Source organism: Netta rufina, assembly GCF_964035555.1.
Source record: "Netta rufina genome assembly, chromosome: 9".
In the NCBI taxonomy this organism is placed as follows: domain Eukaryota; kingdom Metazoa; phylum Chordata; class Aves; order Anseriformes; family Anatidae; genus Netta; species Netta rufina.
In genome coordinates, this window is record NC_140132.1 from 22211261 (window position 1) to 22230052 (window position 18792).

Consider the following 18792-nt stretch of genomic DNA (forward strand, 5'->3'; position numbering starts at 1 on the left):
TAGTAGCTCTAATCTTACTGTTGTCACCAGATATTTTGTCAGGACCGATCTAAGTCAGAACTTTATTTTCTCCCCTTCTTACAAAATCAATAATAAACATGTCTCAGCTGATGGGATGTATAGCTTTGGTCTTCAAAAATGGAAGGCAAATAATGATATCAGACAATTTTGTTACCAGTTCAAGGGCTGTTGTTTACCAAAATGCAATGATGGAATGGATTTGTATAAATAGAGAACCTGCTAAACTAGAGTCTAAGCAGGTTTTAATCCACAGTTTCCAAACACTGTCTGTCATAAGTGAGGAATCTGTGGAAGAGTGATAATCCTGATTTCTTCTCCTTATGTGTTCACTGAAGCAAGGTGCATTTCAGTGGAGCCTAACTTCTGTGTAATGAAATGAGCTGGGCTGACACAGAACTTGGCAAATGGCATCTTTATCACTGATCGCCCTTTTCTAAAGTGAAATCTGTGTTCAGAAACATGAAATTCTTTAGCTAAACCTTACTTTTCTATATTTCCCCCAAAAGTTTTAAACCAGAGGAGTGTTCACAGCTGAGGCACCTGTATTTGTGGCAGCATAGGTAAGGAACAATGTGGTCTGATCAGGAAATCTGAGACAGCTAGGCTGGAAATCCCAAGTTTAATTTTGAACAAGAAGCTGTATCCTATAATTCTGGGATTAGAAACAATAACTGGACTCTACGGTGATGGTGTTGGCTTATAAACATGTGAGATCCTGCTTTTGGAAGAAACTGAAAAATAACCAGAGAAGGGAATGGGCAAAGCTGTGTGTTGGAGTGCCATGGTAATCATCTGACATCTGAGTGCACAGAATGTCCTATAAGATATAATACTGCTTGGGAGTGGGTGAGTCTAAGGGACGAATGAGACATGGCAAACCAATAAGTTCCTTTGAAATCTAAATTGACCAAACGCTGTTTGTTGAAAGAATATTTTATTATTATTATTATTTATCTATCTATCTATTTATTTATTCTTTCATTTTGTGTCCCTGAATCAAAATGGTTGGAAATGTCTGGATTTGCAACCGTAGAAGACCTGATTTTTTGTTTGACTAACGTAGTCCTAAAGGGAACTGAAAAGCTTTGGTCACATTTTGCAAACTGACCAGATGCTGAAAGAACAAATCTGTTGGTAAAATTATATTCCCAATTCCATGCACACACACCAGAGGTAATGGAAGATGCACTCTGCCATGCTTGTGTCATCTGTGGAACTTCACTCCTTTTGCTCTGGACATGTGTTTTTACATTGTTCTCATATTTGCTTGTTTGGGGATTTTTTTTATTAGCCTATGTATGGATTTAGGGTATTTTTGGTTGTGGAAGGACAAATTGCAACTGCACAGGTATCACACTGAAAAAGAAAAGTGTTGAGTAAACCCTGTCTTTTGAATTAGTTTTTGAAATGATGGCTAGAAATACAGGGATTCAGGTGCCGTCATTTAGGATGACCATAAAATGCTTGACAACCAGCTCGTATATCAGCATAAATGTGCTCTCCAGTCTGAATATGTATTTCCAGGGAGTTTCACAGAATGCAATGGGGTTTCCCTGAACTATCCAGACCCATTGTACCAGATGGTACTGTATGGAAGTAACACTGATCCTTTGACTCTGTTGATTTCTAATTAGGTTTCTAGTAATTAATATAGTTTGCAGGCCTTGCATGAACTCTGCAGATTACCCATTCATGTAAATGATTAACTGAAAGGGGATTACTCCTGGCATAAGTTCAACCAAAAAGAATTTTCCAGCCCTGAAAATCTTTGACAGACTAGCAGGTAGTAACAGGGAATAAAATATTAAGTTTGTATTTGTGTAATTCCATTTCAAAAAGGGTGAGTTGATAGAAGAGTGTTAAAAGCATAAGCATGGTGGATATGAAGATATATTTTCTGGGATACATCTTTCAGTCACGCTTTTTATGGGATCACAATTTCTATGAAATCAAAATGCATATTCAGTGTGAAATAGTAGTTGGAGAAATCTACTTATCATTGCTATTATTTTATAATTCATAAGGTAAATTCTGTCTTTATGGCTAATAATATGTTTTAAAAGTTCAACCCCATGGAAATGCTCTCAGACACAAGGTCTGATTTTTGGGTGGTCCTGTGTGGAGCCAGGAGTTGGACTCAGTGATCCTTGTGGGTCCTTTACAACTCAGGCTATTCTCTGATTCTGTGATTTTACACTTTGTGTTCAGCAGCTTGGGCAAAAGGCTGAAATTCTCATAACTATAGAACATCAGTGGCAACGAGGGACACGTCGCGGCTCTGCTCACGACCAGTTCACCCAGTACGTGCACTTGCAAGATGATCCTGCCGAGTGTGCAGCCCCTTTAGCTCGGGCAGAGTCCACCTTTGCATGTCAGCATCGTAGCTCCATAACTTTACTTTTTGTTATGTTTTAAAGCGTAAAAGTACAATGAAAACTCAAAATCTCCCTCAGCCTTTCCACCCACGAAAAGCTTCACTGAGTTTAGGGGGATTGTTTTAAGGTTATTAGAGGAATATGCATTTCTGAACCCATTGTTTTCTCTGGTTTAGCATATTCTCAGTGCCTTTTCCAACATCTCCTGTGATCAGCCTATGTCTATACATAAATACTGAATGAGGCGATTGGCTTTGGTTTTCATAACCCAGTGAAATCTATTTTAAACAGCTGCCTCAGAACCAACTGTGGGCTGATACATTGGAAGGTCAAATATTTATTTTGTGAGAAACTCTGAGAATATTCGGCTACTTTGGACCAAATTTAATCCTCAGGCACGCACACCAATCTCAGTGCGGGGCAGTCTGGAATGGGTTTTCTCCGGGGAACTGTCAGCGTTACACAATGTTTCTGATGGTGTGAGACACAGAATCGCCCGGGTGTAGGCAGTCTGCATCCAGTTAGTGGGTGACACAGATACCGTGGGGCTGGTGACATACCGACAGCACCAGCTGAAAGCTTCACAGCTATGGAGACGAGTTATAAGGGGTCGGAACTGAGAAAAGGTGGAGGATGGAGAAAGGGAAGAGACAGAGCAGGAGAGGGAGCTGTGGGGAGTACGGCGTGGTCTGACAGGCTGGGAAAGGTGAGCCAGGTACTGGAGCAGGCCCAGCACCAGCTAACCTGGCACTGGCAGTCAGCAATGCCAGGAAGCATTTTTCCATCCAATTTCTTGGCCCATGCGATGCCTGCTTCACCAAGGCAGCCCACAGCGGATCGAGCCAAGCAGGAGCCCAGCATGGAAGCCGCTGCAGGCAGTGACATTCGTGCAGAAGGTGGGAAGAGAGCAGCAGAGGTGCGTGCTAGGGGAAGGGAGGAAGAAATAGCATCGTAGTGACTCAGTCCCCTCCTACAGAGAGTGCTGGCTGCGCTGGGAGGGAGCAAAACTGGGAAAGGAGCTGCCTTAGCGGGAAGTAAACAAGGGGCACTGTGTTACTGCATGCTGCAGGACTCAACATTAACAATCCCTAGCAGATAAATACCCAAAGACATTACATTCTGTGTAAATATTGAGCCAAATGCCTCCCCGGTATAACCGCAGTGACTGTACTACAAGAAGCATTCTGTGTTATTGTAGCCAGGTGCTTGGGGGGTTCATTTTCTTTAATGGATAAAAAGGGCCACTGAAAACAGAGTTGCTACCTTGCTTGAGCTTCATTGAAAGACACACAACTGAAGGGAGAGGAAATCCCCAAAATGATACTCAGTGATTAAGTACATAGAATATAGGATTTCAGTGTTTGCAAATCCTTTTTTTCAAATGAACTTGTGGCACTAATCCTCTAATGGCATTATTTCTTTGGAATATATGCCGGATTAAGGAGTCACAATGAGGCAAAGTACAAAAATCCACATTAATCTCTCACCAGTGGATGCTGTGTGGGATGCAACTTTAACTGCTTTGTTCCAAAATCGGTTCTGTCCCTATCTCTGCCCCAGGTCCACCCAGAGGGAGGTACAGATATAAACACATGTGACACTGAGCACTTGGCAGATGGTCACTCACCGTATCGCTGGATACAAAGGGGAAGGCGTTTATTATTTTTAAACTGCAAAAGCTGAGCCTGCCCGTGACGGAGGGCAGGCAGTAGATGCATGGCTCCGTGGCGCAGGAGCAGGACAGCTCCTCAGCAGCACGCCGTGGAGGAGACAACACCCGATGTGGCACAGCCTGGGCTTGGTCTGCCAGCTAGCGGGGGCCAGGCTGGGGCTGCCATCACGGTACGTTGCATGTTCTGGGCACACCCTGCCTGTTGCAGAGGATTTAACACACTTAAGGACTTCCCTGGTCCCAGGGAGCGGAGCTTAGCAGATATTCCCCTGCCACCTTCCTGCCGAGCTGCAGTGGGCATCGAGCACCACAGGCACAGACAGGGGTTGCCTTGCATCCGTCTCATCCCTGGCCATTCCTTTGTCAAGCACAGCATGGAAAATGGAAAGGGGACAGCCAACACTACAACCGACTTGGAGATCCTTCCTGGTTGGGAGTAGAAGTGTGCCCCCTGTTCCTGCAGGGAAAGGCTGCCCACCACACTGTTCTGTGCATCTTTTCCTACCGTAATCATTTCCCCATGTAGTATGTCTCATGGGCAGGAAGATTTTCCTGCTGTGCACTTTAAGTTTCTCTCTTTAAATCTTATCCTGTTGGCTCCTGGCAGCAGCCATGCCTCGTTCAGCCGGGTCTGAATCATTCCTGCGTTGACACACTGAGTCAAGCTGTCCCCAGGCTGCTGTCTGCTCGGCTGCTTTCCCTGAACCATTGGGTTTATTGCCCAGCGTTATCACTCCCCACCAAAGCACTCCACTTTGCATATGTCTCTGGTGTGTACATAGCAGAGGAAGGCCCAAAGCTTTTAAGGAAGTGTGAGTGGTGTTGGAACAGGTGCAGACCCGGGAGAGCAGGAAATGGAGATTCTGCCCCATAAGGGGAGACGAGAAGTATTTGGGTGGCTTAGGCTGTGTAAGTGAAGACACCATAGGTTAGAAAAAATCACTGAAGCCAAACAGGCTCAGGAGAAGTGACCACAAGCACGTTTAAGCTAGAAAATGTAACGCTTACTGTCAGAGAACTCAGATTCTAGGGCAGATAGTATAGGTATAGGGCGGTATATATATATGACGTGTTACATGATTGCCCCATAAAGCTGTGTCATGCTGCTGCCTACAAGCAGCCTGCACGGGACGGCACAGCAGGACCTCTCCCCTCCTGTCTCGCTGCCCTGCGGTGCCAGGAGCGAGCTGTGCGGGTGCCTTTCTCCTACAGGGCTGTGTAATGCCCGGTGGCACGGCACGCAGGGCTTTGCTCAGCCTCCAGCAGCCCTTCTGAGAGGTATGGACAAAAGGGGTGGGAAAACAAAGAGCTTTTCTTCAGGTGCCCTGCAACCTGATCTGTGAGGTGGCTCGGCCCCCGCCAGCAGCAGCTGTCAGGCCAGGCAGTGGTTAGGGTGCAGCATCGAGGGCTGTGCTGCCGCTTCCTGGCTTCTCACCCGTCGCTGGCCCAAGCTGGGACATGGTCTGGGCATTCAGGTGGCTTCTCAGCTCTCTCCCCAGCAAGAAGAGGCCGTCTGATTTCTTCAGGAGACCGTGGAGGAGAACAGAGGCAGCAGGAAGGAGCCCGCAGAGCTGTCGTGCAGAACTGCTGCTGCCGGGCTGGTGAAGACAGAAACTCTTGAAAGAAAAGTATGTGGAAAGTCCTGTTAGGGAGAGGAGCGAGGTCTGGCTTGCATGTCGTGGCTCTCTTCTGCAAGCCCTGAGAGTGCTGCAAATGTGAAACAAATCCTCAAGCGTACCAATGGAAAAAACAGGTATGTGTTTGTGTCTGTTTAGAATAATACTGCACAAAAAGCAGTGGGCATGAAAACCGGCACTGCTTTGCAGCCCAGGAATTGTGCCTGTACATCTCTGTGCTTTGCTTTGAACAACGTCTGTGCTTTATTTGAGAAATACAGCTGCGGTAGGCTATGAAGAGTAAGCTTAACACAGTGCATCAGGTTTTTGTAAGTGCTCTGCCCTTGAACACTTGTATCAAAGCAGATAACTTCCAGCGTGAGAAAAAACACGTATGGGTATGCTGCTGCTGCCAGCGACGTTGTATTTAACAGTTATTAAAGTGATTGAGTTCGTGTGCTCTGGGGATGGCAGCGGATGGTGCGAGGAGCTCAGTGTGCAGGTCTGCACCAGGGGCTGTGAGCACAGGAATCTGCCCACGAGCCCTGACCCTCGTCCTTCCCCTGCAGTGCCTGGCACACAGCAGGACTCAGTACGTCCCCCTTCCACCCAGGCTTCACGCAGCAAAATCAATGATTGCCTGCTTGGTTTGCATGAGTCACTGCCCGGTTAAAAGCATGTGTGTGCAGGTAAGTGCTAGAATTAGGCCTGGAGAAAGAGTGTTATATTAACATTTAGAGAAAAACAAAGCAGCTCAGAGTCAGCAGATGATGATATGGTTTGTATAGCATAAATAGAAATAAGGAAATAATATATAAAAATTATTATAAAATTTAATTTACATGTCAATTAGTCACTAAAATTGAGGTCATTATAGCACTGAACTTTTTCAAACAAGTTGTCTGGAGGGGGGTCTTGTTTTTTTTCCAGCATTGGCACATTCCCAGCACTCAGAGCTGCAATATCTGGTTGTTTTCTGCACTATCACTGCAGCTTTGACCTAAGGTTAATGGGGTTTCATTTGCTTGTTCCACCCCTAGCTGGGAGAGCATGACATTGTTTGGGCAAAGATGTCCTTGTGCTCCCTGCTGCACACCTCCTCCTCTCACCTTCCTTTGGAAGGAGGGGAAACGAGTTCAGAGACTGGTCCACTAAACAGTGATAGTGATATTGGTGTGGAGGGGATGGTAGGAAATTCTCAGTGCACCTGCTGCTATGAAAGAGGGTAAGGAAGAGTGAATGTTAATAAAGCTAATTCCTTCTCTGCTGATCCCCCCAAAGGAGACACTCAGGGCTCCCAGACCAAGAATGAAGAGGCCATCCCAAAGAGCTCCCCGTTTGACTTTGTTATAAAACAGTTCCAAGGGAAGAGATCCTCTTCTGGGAAAAGGAAAGAGCAGCCTTCAGCCATCAAAAAATTCTTCAGTGGCTTTGACTTTGGGAAATCTGAAGGCAAGGACGGAGGGGAAACCGAAGAAACAGAAAAAAACAACTCCAGTGCTGAAGATCAGAGTGAGAAGCAAGATCTCTCTTTAGATGGTAATGTTGGTACAGTAAAGAAATCCACGTGCATGTGTGTACATTTTAATTTCATAGAGAATCATGTGCTTTTCTTGCTAGCCCAGATGTTGTATTTGCTGCCTGTAATTTATTCTTTAGCCAGAATTTGCTTCTGATTGAAACATTATGAAGGATGCGCCGTCTAACTTAATAGGTCCCAAGCAAGTAGTGGGACCCGTGTTGCTGAGGAGGGATAAAGCTTTGGGGTGACCTCCCTCTTGATTTCCAATGTGAGAGGTCAGTGCTGGAGTCAGCTCATTAGCTGCAGAGCTTATTTGGTTTCAAAGCCAAGCTTTGAGCAGTAGCTTGGCTTGTTGTATTTAAGATTGGTCTCTGTCCACCCTGCTGCTAAAGCAATCTGAAGACAACAAGAGCAGATGTCTCCTACCCATGGCACTCGTGAGGGGGAGGGGAAGGCAACTGAGGTTTGTTATGAGTCTCATTTTGTGCACACAAGAGTTCTCTTTGCATCCACACCAGAGAAAACGAAGTTTTTTTTAAAAAGGTGCTGGAAGGTGAGATTTAAAATCTCATCCTTGGTCCTGAGAGTTGTAGGTAGGTTGGGGAAAACAAGGGAGAGGGCAGCTATTGTGAGTAGGGTTACTGTTTTGTGTAGTTTGGGGCTGTTTGATTGTTTGTTTCTTTTCCAGCTACGGACATGAGATGAAATTGCCAGTTTTTTAAAGGATTTAGTAAAGAATGTAAATGCAATTTTCCTTTCTGTACAAACTGTGCGGGGGAAGAATGTAAGGAAAGCAGGAACTGCCTTAAGCAGACAATGTATGAAAATGAACACAAGCTGTTCCAAGGCAGAAGATCACTACGCAACTGCAGGGCCACTTGGTTCTCACTGTCCAAGTGCAGACTGTACTCCAGCAATATGGCATGCAGAGGTGGTTGTATGACGTGCATCCGGAATAGCTGCAGCCTTGAGTTTTGCAAGAATTTAATGTGCTTGAACTAGCCAAACACCCACTGGCATAGGTAGCATGGAGATGAGCGAGGAAGACTCTTTTCTCATTGTGCACCATGAGCTTTGTACTGATCTGATCTACAGTGATCTTATCACTCAGGTCGTTGGTCCATATTGACCAAAAATAGAACCCATTTTACTGGCAGGTTCAGTTCATTTTGTAAAGTCTTCACCTGGCAGCCACAGACAGGTTTTACATGCTGGGTTAGTTGCAGGGTTAACCAGGACCCTATTTCTTTGTTACTCAGATGGACCTTCACATCCCGTTTCTGAAGCGGAGTCACCATCTGGTGAGCAGAGATTTAACCAGTTCATGCAGAAACTGGGAAAGAAACCCGACAGCAAGAACCTGGATCTCAACAATTGTGCATTAAGTGCAGCAGATGTAACAGAGCTGGGTAAATACACATTTTACTCAACTAGGCACTTCATATATTTCTTTAATTCTTATTTGCCTGTTCAGTTGTTCGCTCTCCTCTTTTTCTTTCCCTTTCTTTTATATCAGGCTTGGCTTTATTTAACATTCCATCTGGTGGTTCCAACCTTCTGAGAAATGTTAATTAATGAGTTATATTAATTATGTAATATATATAAATATTAAAACCACGCAAGTCTGTGAAGCTGGAGAATGTCCTTATGCTCAAACTACTGATAAGAAAATACAGAATGTCATGATTTTATAGTGCTGTACTGGTTTTAGAAAGCATCTCTGTATTAAGATGTATTCACATGCAGGGTTTGCAGATAACATGCAAACAGAATGCATTTTTTCTTGTCTTTTTTTTTTTTTTTTTTTCCTTCAGCTTCTTTACTGCCATTTCTCCCAGAGCTGGAGGAGATCAGCCTGTCCTGGAATGGTTGCGTTGGAGGGGCTCTGAAAGCCCTCACTGTGCAGCTCCATCACGTGAACCTGTTACGAGTCCTTCGACTTAACAACTGCAGGCTGACGGCTGAGGATGTCACCTCCTTAGGTACAGGATGGAATTTGCATTTACTTCCAGACAGCTTGGGTGTAATGTAATCCACCTCGTCTCTTACCATGCCCTGCCTCTGCTGCTTCCACACTGGACAAAATAAACTCCTGCTGTGGAAGGTTAGAAAGAAGTTGGGTTTATGTACGACCTCATACATTGGAGTGGCTCTGCCAAGTTCATTGCTCAGATTGTGAAGCTGTATCATTAAGAAGGGAACAGAATTCAGTCCCATTTGGAGAAAAGCATGTTTTCCATCTGGATTAGTATTTTTTTGGCTACTTTTGATATCTAATGGTAGACAGAAGAACTGAAACAAGCTGTCAGTCATAATAGGGTCAGCTTAGGACTTCGTGCTGCAGGACAGATGCAGCGCTCATCACAAAATATTTGATGGTCTTTTGGAGGAGGCTTAAAACGAGAAGTGCTGCCTCGGAGCTTTATGACTTGTTTTTGTGAGTCTGGGAGAAACTTATTCTTCTGCTTTCTTCTTTGCTTGGAGTGCCTGCAGCCCTACTTTTGCAAAGCAGGAGATGTAAGGGTTTTAACAGCGGTGTTATGCACTCAGATCCTGATGCTGAGTCACTTACCTCTGGGCCTGGCGTTTACTGCTGGGGTGGGTCTGTGATACTTATCTGAAAGAAGGGCAAACTCAACCAACTAAGTTATTCTAGAAACCTGCTGTTTATTTTGCAAGTTCTGAAAACTGGTCTGAGTTTGAAGGCTGGTTTTTTTCCGTCATTCAAATCCATTTTTTTTTTCAGGAAATATTCAGAAATAAAACAACATATATGGTAATAGCTCAAAAGTGGGTCATGCTATCTGTTGGGGAGGAAAAATCCATCTTTGCAAAAGCTGGTGAAAATAATTGGTCTGTTTCTGATGAGGGCAAAAGCTGTGTTTCATTTTCTATTGGATTTTTTCAAACATTTATTTCTTTTTCAGCCCCCTTTCTCATACTTTCTCTTCTCTTTGAGTTTTATTGGTTATATTTTCAACTAATTTATTCTGCCTTGTTCTTCCATGCTGTTTCCTTCCCCCTTGGCTCGGTCTCTGCTGAGACAGACACAAAACTGATCATAGGATTTGAATTTGCAGTCAAAATTTGATTCCCTTGAGATGTGGAATGACAACAGTCTGTTTGCATTGATCTGCCTGCGATTTTAAAAATAACACACATGTTTAGGCCAGTACTGCCTGTTTGACCTTGTCCATCCATCTGTGGAAATACAGCCATCTGTGGAATCTGTGTATTCTGCTTGGAAATAAATGCCTCAGATATAACCATAATATCAACCTCTCCTATCTGATTGCTCTGAGCTGTGACTGTAAGAGGTGGTAGGAAGCCATTCCTGAAGTTATAGTCCATTATTTATCTTCTGGGTGGAAAATGTGTCTGGAATGCTACTTCCCACATCAAACAGAAACAGGCTGTGCTGCAGTGAGAAAGCCATTTCTCAGCTGTAGAGCATTGCTCAATATTCAAGATTGAGGAAACCACTTAAAATAAATGAAAGAAAAAAAAAAATTAAGATGTATTTTTCTCTCAATCCTGGATGTTCACTTATAACAACAGAAATCATTATTTTTGTATCAAAAATCTTTTGTGAGGAATTAGTTATGAAAACACACAGACAAGAAAAATTCTTATTATTAAAACTCAATTCTCAGTTTTTAGGTTAATGACGAGACTTTAGATCAATGATTTATATGTGACACTTTGAAATTGCATTTGCATATGGTCTGATTTATTTAAATGGGGTTAGGAGAATGTACATCTGCCTCTCCCTGCTGCAAAGCAATTTAGGAAGTTGGATTTTGTAGTGGATATTAGTGTTGCAAAGAAGCACTTACACAGTTCCAGCTGACTGGTGCCAAGTCTGGAAAAGGGTAATTTTTCTGAATAGAGTCAAAATTGGTGCTGTCTGTCTTGAAATCCTGGGAAAGTTAGTTTGGGTCAAAACAATGCTTAAATGCTTATCTTGATTCCTTATGAAGTGAGTTGGAAATTCCTGCCAGAACCAAACCTTTTAAATTTCAGAAATAGCTATGAGACGACTTCTTTCATCCCATCCAAAACGACCTGTGGATGCAGTACAGAGGATGCTGGAAGTTTGCCAAATAAAATAAGGAAAAACTATACAGGACAGTAAATTCAGGCTTGTTGCTTCCCTGTAGACTACTTTCTGGGTTGTGGCACAGCTCTGCAATGATAGGCAAACAGTCTGATGAGTATTTGGGAGCCTGGATAAATATCAGGTCTGCATGTGCTGTGACAGTAACTTGTGGTCTATGCTGCTCCTTGGGCAAGGTGAGAATTTATACAATGTTGTTGCAGTAGCATGGCATACACCAATTTTCCTATCAAACCATATAAAATATAATAACTTGAGAATTAAATGGCTAACTTTTCCCTTTTATGTATTCAAAACCTGTATTTTTTCCTTGCATTGAAATTGATCTTTAGAATGAATCATCTTGGATTTCTGTTACAGGAGAGGCATTTGAAATTGTTCCTCAACTTGAAGAACTGGATTTATCATGGAACAGTAATATAGGTGGAAAACTATCACTCCTGACAAAAAAACTCCCAAAAGGATGCAAGATAAAACTTCTGAAAATGACAGATTGTAACCTGACAGCAAAGGATGGAGAATCCCTTGGTAAGTGTATCCATATAGCTAGACTGAACAACTGGCTTCACAAAAACGTAACTCATTTGACTTCGATGATGGCTGTATTCAGGTCAGTATTAGTTGAGAGCTATTTATTTCATGCTTCACGTTATACCACTATTTACCACACAGTATTGATATTTAATGCACTTCCTTCCAAAGAGGAGTGTTTTTCTTCCTAATCACATGAGGGAGAATTGAGCGGAAGAATAACTGGGTCTAAACCAGAGTCTGGCTGGCCCAGTGGTCCACGATTGCTGCATCCTTTGAGACCCTGAGCAAGTCTTGTACACCAGCACTTCCAACACTGATTACTTGAAGTTTAAACAGCTGAATATGTAGTTAGCCGTGGGATGGAAAGGAAGAACTGAGGGGTAGGAGTTTAGGCTGAGCTGGCATTCAGTTGCCATTCCTCCCCTCTTTCCTTTTACCATAGCTTAATCCTGTGTGGTCTTTTGATCTGATTCTGTATTTTAAAAGCTTTTCTCCCTAAAAAGAATTCCCTGTGCTTTGTTCTGATCTCCAGTGCAGGAAATGTCTCATATGAAGCATGTAATTCTATATCTTTTCATTATAAATTTTTCATTCCCTTTGTATTCTTGTCTTTTATTCCCCTGTATTTTTTCTTACCATCTTGTATTTTTTCATGATTTTTTCATATAGATTTTTCAGAGATTTTCTTGATTCCTATCCAATTCCTGTTTTGATGTATTTTTTGGTAGAACAGAAACTGAATAAGTCTAAACCACACATACAGGCAAACCCAGCCTGCCTCTTCCTGTTTGTCAGGGTGTTATTTTTTTCTAGTGTTCATTTGTATATTCCAGAAAATTACCAATTCTGTTTTTGTTTTTGTTTTCCAGCTGAAATGCTAACTGTGATCCCAAACCTTGAAGTATTAGATCTCTCTATCAACAAACACATTGGCTGCAGCATGAAGGTCATTGCTCAGGATCTGAAAAATGTGCCAGGCCTCAAAGAGTTAAACTTGCACATGTGTGGATTAAAGCACGACAGCCTCCAGGGCTTAGGTTAGACTTTACATTCAGAAAGACTTTCATTCTGAATAAACTGTACATCTGAAACCCATTTAAGAAAGGCAACGAGGTGGGGTTTTGCCGAAGGTTTGGCAGTATTAATGGGCAATGGTTATTTGCTGTTTGAGGATTGATAAAAGACTTTCAGCAGGAGTTAGCATTTATCTTCCCTGAGCTGAACATTGCAAAAGTCAGTGGGGAGAGTCACCTTCCATGCCATTTATCTGAGACACATCTTAGGGTGGATTAATGGCCCTCTGGACGTGCGTCCTCTATCTCCAGACAGAACATAGGCAAGGGCACAGACTGGCTAGCTAACTTTTAAAGACCTAATCCTGCTCTCAGAGGGGAATCCAAATTTACCATTTTCACTTAATGAGTGTCCAGTGAAGCCGTATGAAATGGGCGTATTATCTGTGGCTCTCCCTAGTGGAAGTCTTGTCCATAAGACAAAACAACTGGCACCAATTTGCACTTCCAGTCATCATTTCAGCAACATGTTGACTGGATGGATCTGGGGGATGAATTACCTCACCTTCACCTGCTCTTTTAGAGAAGGATGGAGTTGCATGGATGGGGAAGCTTTGCGGTGTTACTGTGTGTCTGCTGTGTTTATACATTGAAGCTTAGTGTAAGAGCTTTGACTTCAATAGCTTGTGCAAACTTTGACATTAAAGTAAATAAATGCTAAAGCTGTGACCTGTGCTATTGCAGCAGCCAGTGACCAGCACGCTGCCTTTTCCATTTCAGATGCTGCCTTACAGCACCTTGCAGAGCTAAGAAAATTAGACATATCATGTAACAAAGAGATTGGTGGTAGCTTCAAAGACGCAGCAGCTCATTTGGCCAACTTGAAAAATCTTGAAGTCCTTGATCTCCACCAGTGCTGTGTAACAGAAGAAGATGTGACTGTTTTGTGTAAGGACATTTTAAGGAAATTCTTTACAAATGTATGGTTGTGACTTCTGAAAATATCTCAAAGGCATAAGAGATTCTGCCCAACCTAGTCTAACAGATCTCAGTACAGTTTTTGTTAGGCAGTTCTGGAAGTGCTTTATTTTTAAGTTATTGTACACTCACTAAAACCAATAGAGAATAATCACATTAATATAGTTTCAGTTAGCAGTGACGATATATTTTGGAAATAACCCCCATCTCATTTAATGTTAAATTCCCTACTTTTCCATCTAGGAATTTCAACCAGGGAAATTTCAACAGGAAGCTGTGTCCTGACAACCTTCCATACACTGTGTAATACCTAATTTCTTAAACATTCCTACTGAAAATGTCAAGGCTGTTCATGGCGTAAAACATTACTCATCATACCTTTGAGTGTCAAAACTTGGCCTTCGCTTTTGGATTGATTTATAAAGAAAAGTAATGATGTCAGTCAAATTTATAACTACATATTTGTCCTAGATCAGTTTCTGTCTAACAAATATTTCATGTTTTCAAAGCCCAGGTGATACCTTTACTCTCCAGTCTTCAAGAGCTGAATTTATCCTCGAATAAAAATGTAGGTGTCTCATCTGCTCCTCTTCTTGGCAGACTCAGATTTTTACCAAATTTGAAATCTGTGGCCATCAGCAATTGTGGTTTAGGTGAAGAGTCCTTTTCATCACTAGGTAAGAATGTTTTTTAAAGTGTGTCTATCCTCAGTGTCTTGTTGTGGGATAAAGATCTTAATTCTGTTGGCTGAACTCCAGAGATAATGGTTACGTTATACTATATGTCCTGAGTAGAAAAGTAATTGTCTCTGCTCTGGTTGCCTTGTGATGAGACCAGTGCTTTGTGGGACTTGGTTGCAAGGGAAGATCATTGTATGTCTTCCCCTGTTACACCTGCCTGGATGAAGTCCTTTGAGTCCTTTGTCTGATAGTGAGCTTTCATATACTGCCTAACATCGGAAGAGGAGGAGGCAGAACAAGGTTTTATATTATGCCGGCATTACAGTTTGGTTGTAAGACTGCAATTATTACATTTATAACAGAGGGATCTGTTAGTTACTGTGCATTGTACAGTTCTGGTATATTTTGTGCTGTTTATTGGTGACATTGAAACCCATCGTAAAACTCAACTTCCTTCAGTAAAAGCAGCATCAAGCTGAACTGTTGTGAGGTCCCCACAGGAAGAGCACAATATTTATATCATTACAATTATGTAAGAATGACATCATGGAAATCAGTGCTGTCAAAAGATACAGTGCATTTTGCCTTCCAAGGTGAATTACAGTAAAAAAAATTGCTGTTTTTAAATGGATTTAAAATGTTGTAAAAATGAGCAGTTCTACTAAATAGACTTCAGTGGGACGAGATTGTAAATGTAAAGAGAAAGGCAATAAAACTCTTCGGAGTCCTTAAAGACCCTGGTTACATGGTTTAATGAGCATAGGAGGTATGTTTGGGGGATTTTTTTTTGAGGGGCGAGGGGGTTGGTCTGACTTTTATTAAGACAAAATAAATCATTCTAAGCACAAGTAGGCAGCCTGTTAGGAGCTTATTTGCAGGTGAACTGCCGGTGAGGTGTCTGTTGAGGCCACGTTGTTTTCTCTTAGTAAGCAGAAGTTGCTGGTCTTAATCTTTTCAGCTGAGGCTGCCCTTCACCTTCCTGAACTGGAGATATTAGACCTTTCTTGGAATAAGTGCGTTGGTGGCAACCTAAAGCTGCTTTTGGGAGCACTAAAGCTTGCAAGAGAGATTCAAGTGTTAAGACTGAGCAGCTGTAACTTGGTGGCGGAAGATTTGGCACTTCTAAGTACGTATGACATGGTATTTACTAGCAGTCAAGGAGCCAGTGCATGTAGACCACAATTCAGAAGGGACTTGTTCCATGTGCTGAGCACGTTTTTGCATAAATCAAACGAAAAGATGGAAAATACAGCAGTATTTTTCCCGGAAAGGGTTTTCATTTTGCTGAAAGCTGTGTGCCCTGTTACATGCACAATGCAAAACCTGAAAATGATAAAAATACAAGGAATCACCCTCACAGTTTTATGTATTAATACAAAACTGCAGCACTTGGAAAAAATGTAGGGTTTGAGTCTGTTTTTTATATCAGATGTTTAAAGCTGCCACTGAGGAGTTTTATTTTGCTCAATTGCTCTTTTTGGGTTAGTAATTTATGAGAAATGTACATGCTGACAGCTAGTAAAGCAGGCACTACCAGCTCTCAGTCCATTAGGTATGTTTCTAGAGTCAAACTGTTGTGGGAGAATTAAAATAGAAATATTTAACCTACTTCTCAGCAGCTGCTAAGAAACTCTGGAAAATGGGAACCCAATGAAGGAATAAATTTCAGGATCCTTTTAAAGAAACCTATATATTTTAAAGCCATCCCTGTGATTCTGTGGGCTCATGGGTTCTGAATGTCTGAAATTGGCAATAGCTGCGCAATAAGTGTTAAGGCCCTGTAAACTGAAGGCTGGTGGAATAAAGCCTGAACATTTTGACTTTACAAACATCAGCCTTGACGGGTGGCTCTTTTGCTAATTATACATTAATGATCCCAGCTCCCTTTAGGGTATATTAGGTCCATTACCCTCCTGTAGTGAGAGGTGGATGTTGTAATCGTGCATCCTTACAGAGTTTTGCTTTTCTCTTTCTAAATCTCCCTGTAGAGCCTGCCTACCTATTTTAATTAGCACTTCATATAACCTCCAACTGACTCAAAGGTGTTCAGGTAGCCATACAATTTTAACCTGACACTTTTGTTCCCTTTGAATTGTCTGTGTTTTTAATATTGTACACACCTTCAGCTGTGATAAAACAGTCTTTCTGAGAACAACAGCAAGTGATTGGCACATTGTATGTTGCCGAGGAGTTGATCCTTGCTGTTCGACTGCAGAAAGGCTCTAAATAATGTGGTATTAAAATACTCCTCTTCTTACTTATAAGCTTTTAAAGCAATTGCTGGGATGTATTGATTGTGTTTGTGTGTGTCATTTCTTGCAGCGCTGCTGACGCAGGATGGCCATCTAGCCAGACTACGGAAATTTGATCTGAGTTATAATAACAGCATCTCTGACGAAGGGTGGATGGTTTTCTGTCGCGGCTTAGCAGCATTCAAAGAACTCTCAGAGCTGGATGTCAGCCTTCGCCCCTCGTCCTGCCGTGACTGTGGGACGTGGTTCAGTGAGCTGCTAGCAGCACTGACAAAGCTGCCTGCATTGGCAGAGCTGGGGATGCAAAGATGGGTCCTTTCAGAGTCACAGCGGCAACAACTGGAAAGCTTTAATCAAGACAACAAGAGAAACATTCGTTTTGACTGCTGATGGAGGTTGGAGGTTTCTGGAAAGCCTCTCACAAGCAGCATATGAACCAAGTATTGTGTGTCTTTGACTTAGAAAACTGCCCAGTTTTGAGTAATCTCTTCTCATGAGAGCTCTTGAAATAGTTCCAAAATTATATAAAACAGTTATTTAACCTTCTGCAGACACAGATCCTTCCATTTATTAACATATTCTTTCAGATTCTCTGAGCCATGCTTATGCTGCTATGGTGACACTACTATATATGCCTAATCTTCTTGTGAATACTACAACGACTGATGGCAAAAGAGCAATGAGGATTTCAGATAGACACACTGCAGGCTTGCCAGTGGAAGGAAGTGGCTGGGGTATGCACTGATGCAGACGGATGGGCAGTGTGATTATGGCCTCATGCCTATAATGAAAATGCCTCTAATGTAAAGATACTTGAAACCTCTGTGTTTTAAAATTTGGTTTCTTCTTCCCCAAAACGTCTGCCCCTTTGGGAACGCTTTAGAGCTACATAATTGTTGGGATGCTTTCCAAATCTCACAGCTCAGGATTATATATCAGTCCAGTAATAAGAATGCAGAAGGAGCTGTTCTGCCTCTGCTCTGGCCCTTGATACCATCTGATAGTGTAGATGAGTTCTGCATACAGAATCAGCATGAAATCAAGGTAAGAAACAGTTGATTGGTGTCTTTGCAAGCCTTGGGCAAAGAAAATGCTGCAGAAGGTTAGATCAGATATGTTCTGCTGTTTTAGTAAGGATTTGGAATACAGAGTAATTCGTAAGCATTCTGGGTTAGGCTATGAAGAAATTTCAGGATACTTCAGATGCTCCTTCACATCCTGAGGTGTTCCATCTTTAACTGGGTTGAGCTCCCCGCACTGAACATTTTATGACATGCAGCACAAAATCAGACCTCGAGATTGAGGATTCTGATCCCACATTTATCAAAGCCAGTAGGAGTTCTTGGAGTGCCTTCATGCTCTCTGCATTCAGGATTAATCCATTAGCCTTTGAAACACATTGTGACATAAAATGTGTTCTTTCTCTTACCCTAAACATGGAGGAAACCAAGCCAGGGAAGCAAAGGCTATTATTAAAAGCCACAGGGCAGCTTCTAAGTAGGAGCAGAGCATCCTCCTTTACACCCAAACCTGTTGGAAAAATCACCAGCTTGGATCCATACAAGTGGCTTCTCTTTTTACATTTGATAATTTCTTATTTGGCATTTATTGGATTTGCTTACACAGAACCAAATTCTGGCATACTGACTTGTGTCATGGAGCCTGTTAACTCACGCATGAGCTCAAAGTCTGCAGTGGGATTATTCATTGGTAAGGTATTTTAGGAAGTAAAGATATTGGATCTGCCCACTGAGTGAGGAGTCTTAGAGAAATCCTGAGGCAGCTTGAGGGATAAAGTACTGCTCAATTAGCCCTGAGTATGTCTACATGCTGCAGCAGTCTCCTGGAGGAGAGGCACAACAGGACCGTTCACTGGCACTTTCCTAACTTGCAAGGACCCCTCAGCAATTCCTCCCATGCAGAGGCAGGTCAATATTCAGCTTTCTGCCTGGGCGACCCTTCCAACACCAACTTCTGCCTGGTCAGGGCTATAACAGCAGCTAACCATGTTG

General features: G+C 42.4%; 1 protein-coding gene across 1 annotated transcript; it reads left to right on the forward strand.

Moving 5' to 3' along the window:
- Positions 1 to 3201: 3201 nt before the first annotated feature.
- LRRC31 (leucine rich repeat containing 31) lies at positions 3202 to 17170 on the forward strand (the record flags this gene model as incomplete). The annotated part of the gene is made up of 10 exons (XM_084292375.1): positions 3202 to 3292; positions 6966 to 7223; positions 8466 to 8615; positions 9021 to 9188; positions 11684 to 11851; positions 12727 to 12894; positions 13651 to 13818; positions 14358 to 14525; positions 15487 to 15654; positions 16851 to 17170. 10 exons carry the CDS (start codon positions 3202 to 3204, stop codon positions 17168 to 17170), a joined length of 1827 nt encoding a protein of 608 aa, XP_084148501.1.
- Positions 17171 to 18792: the final 1622 nt, after the last annotated feature.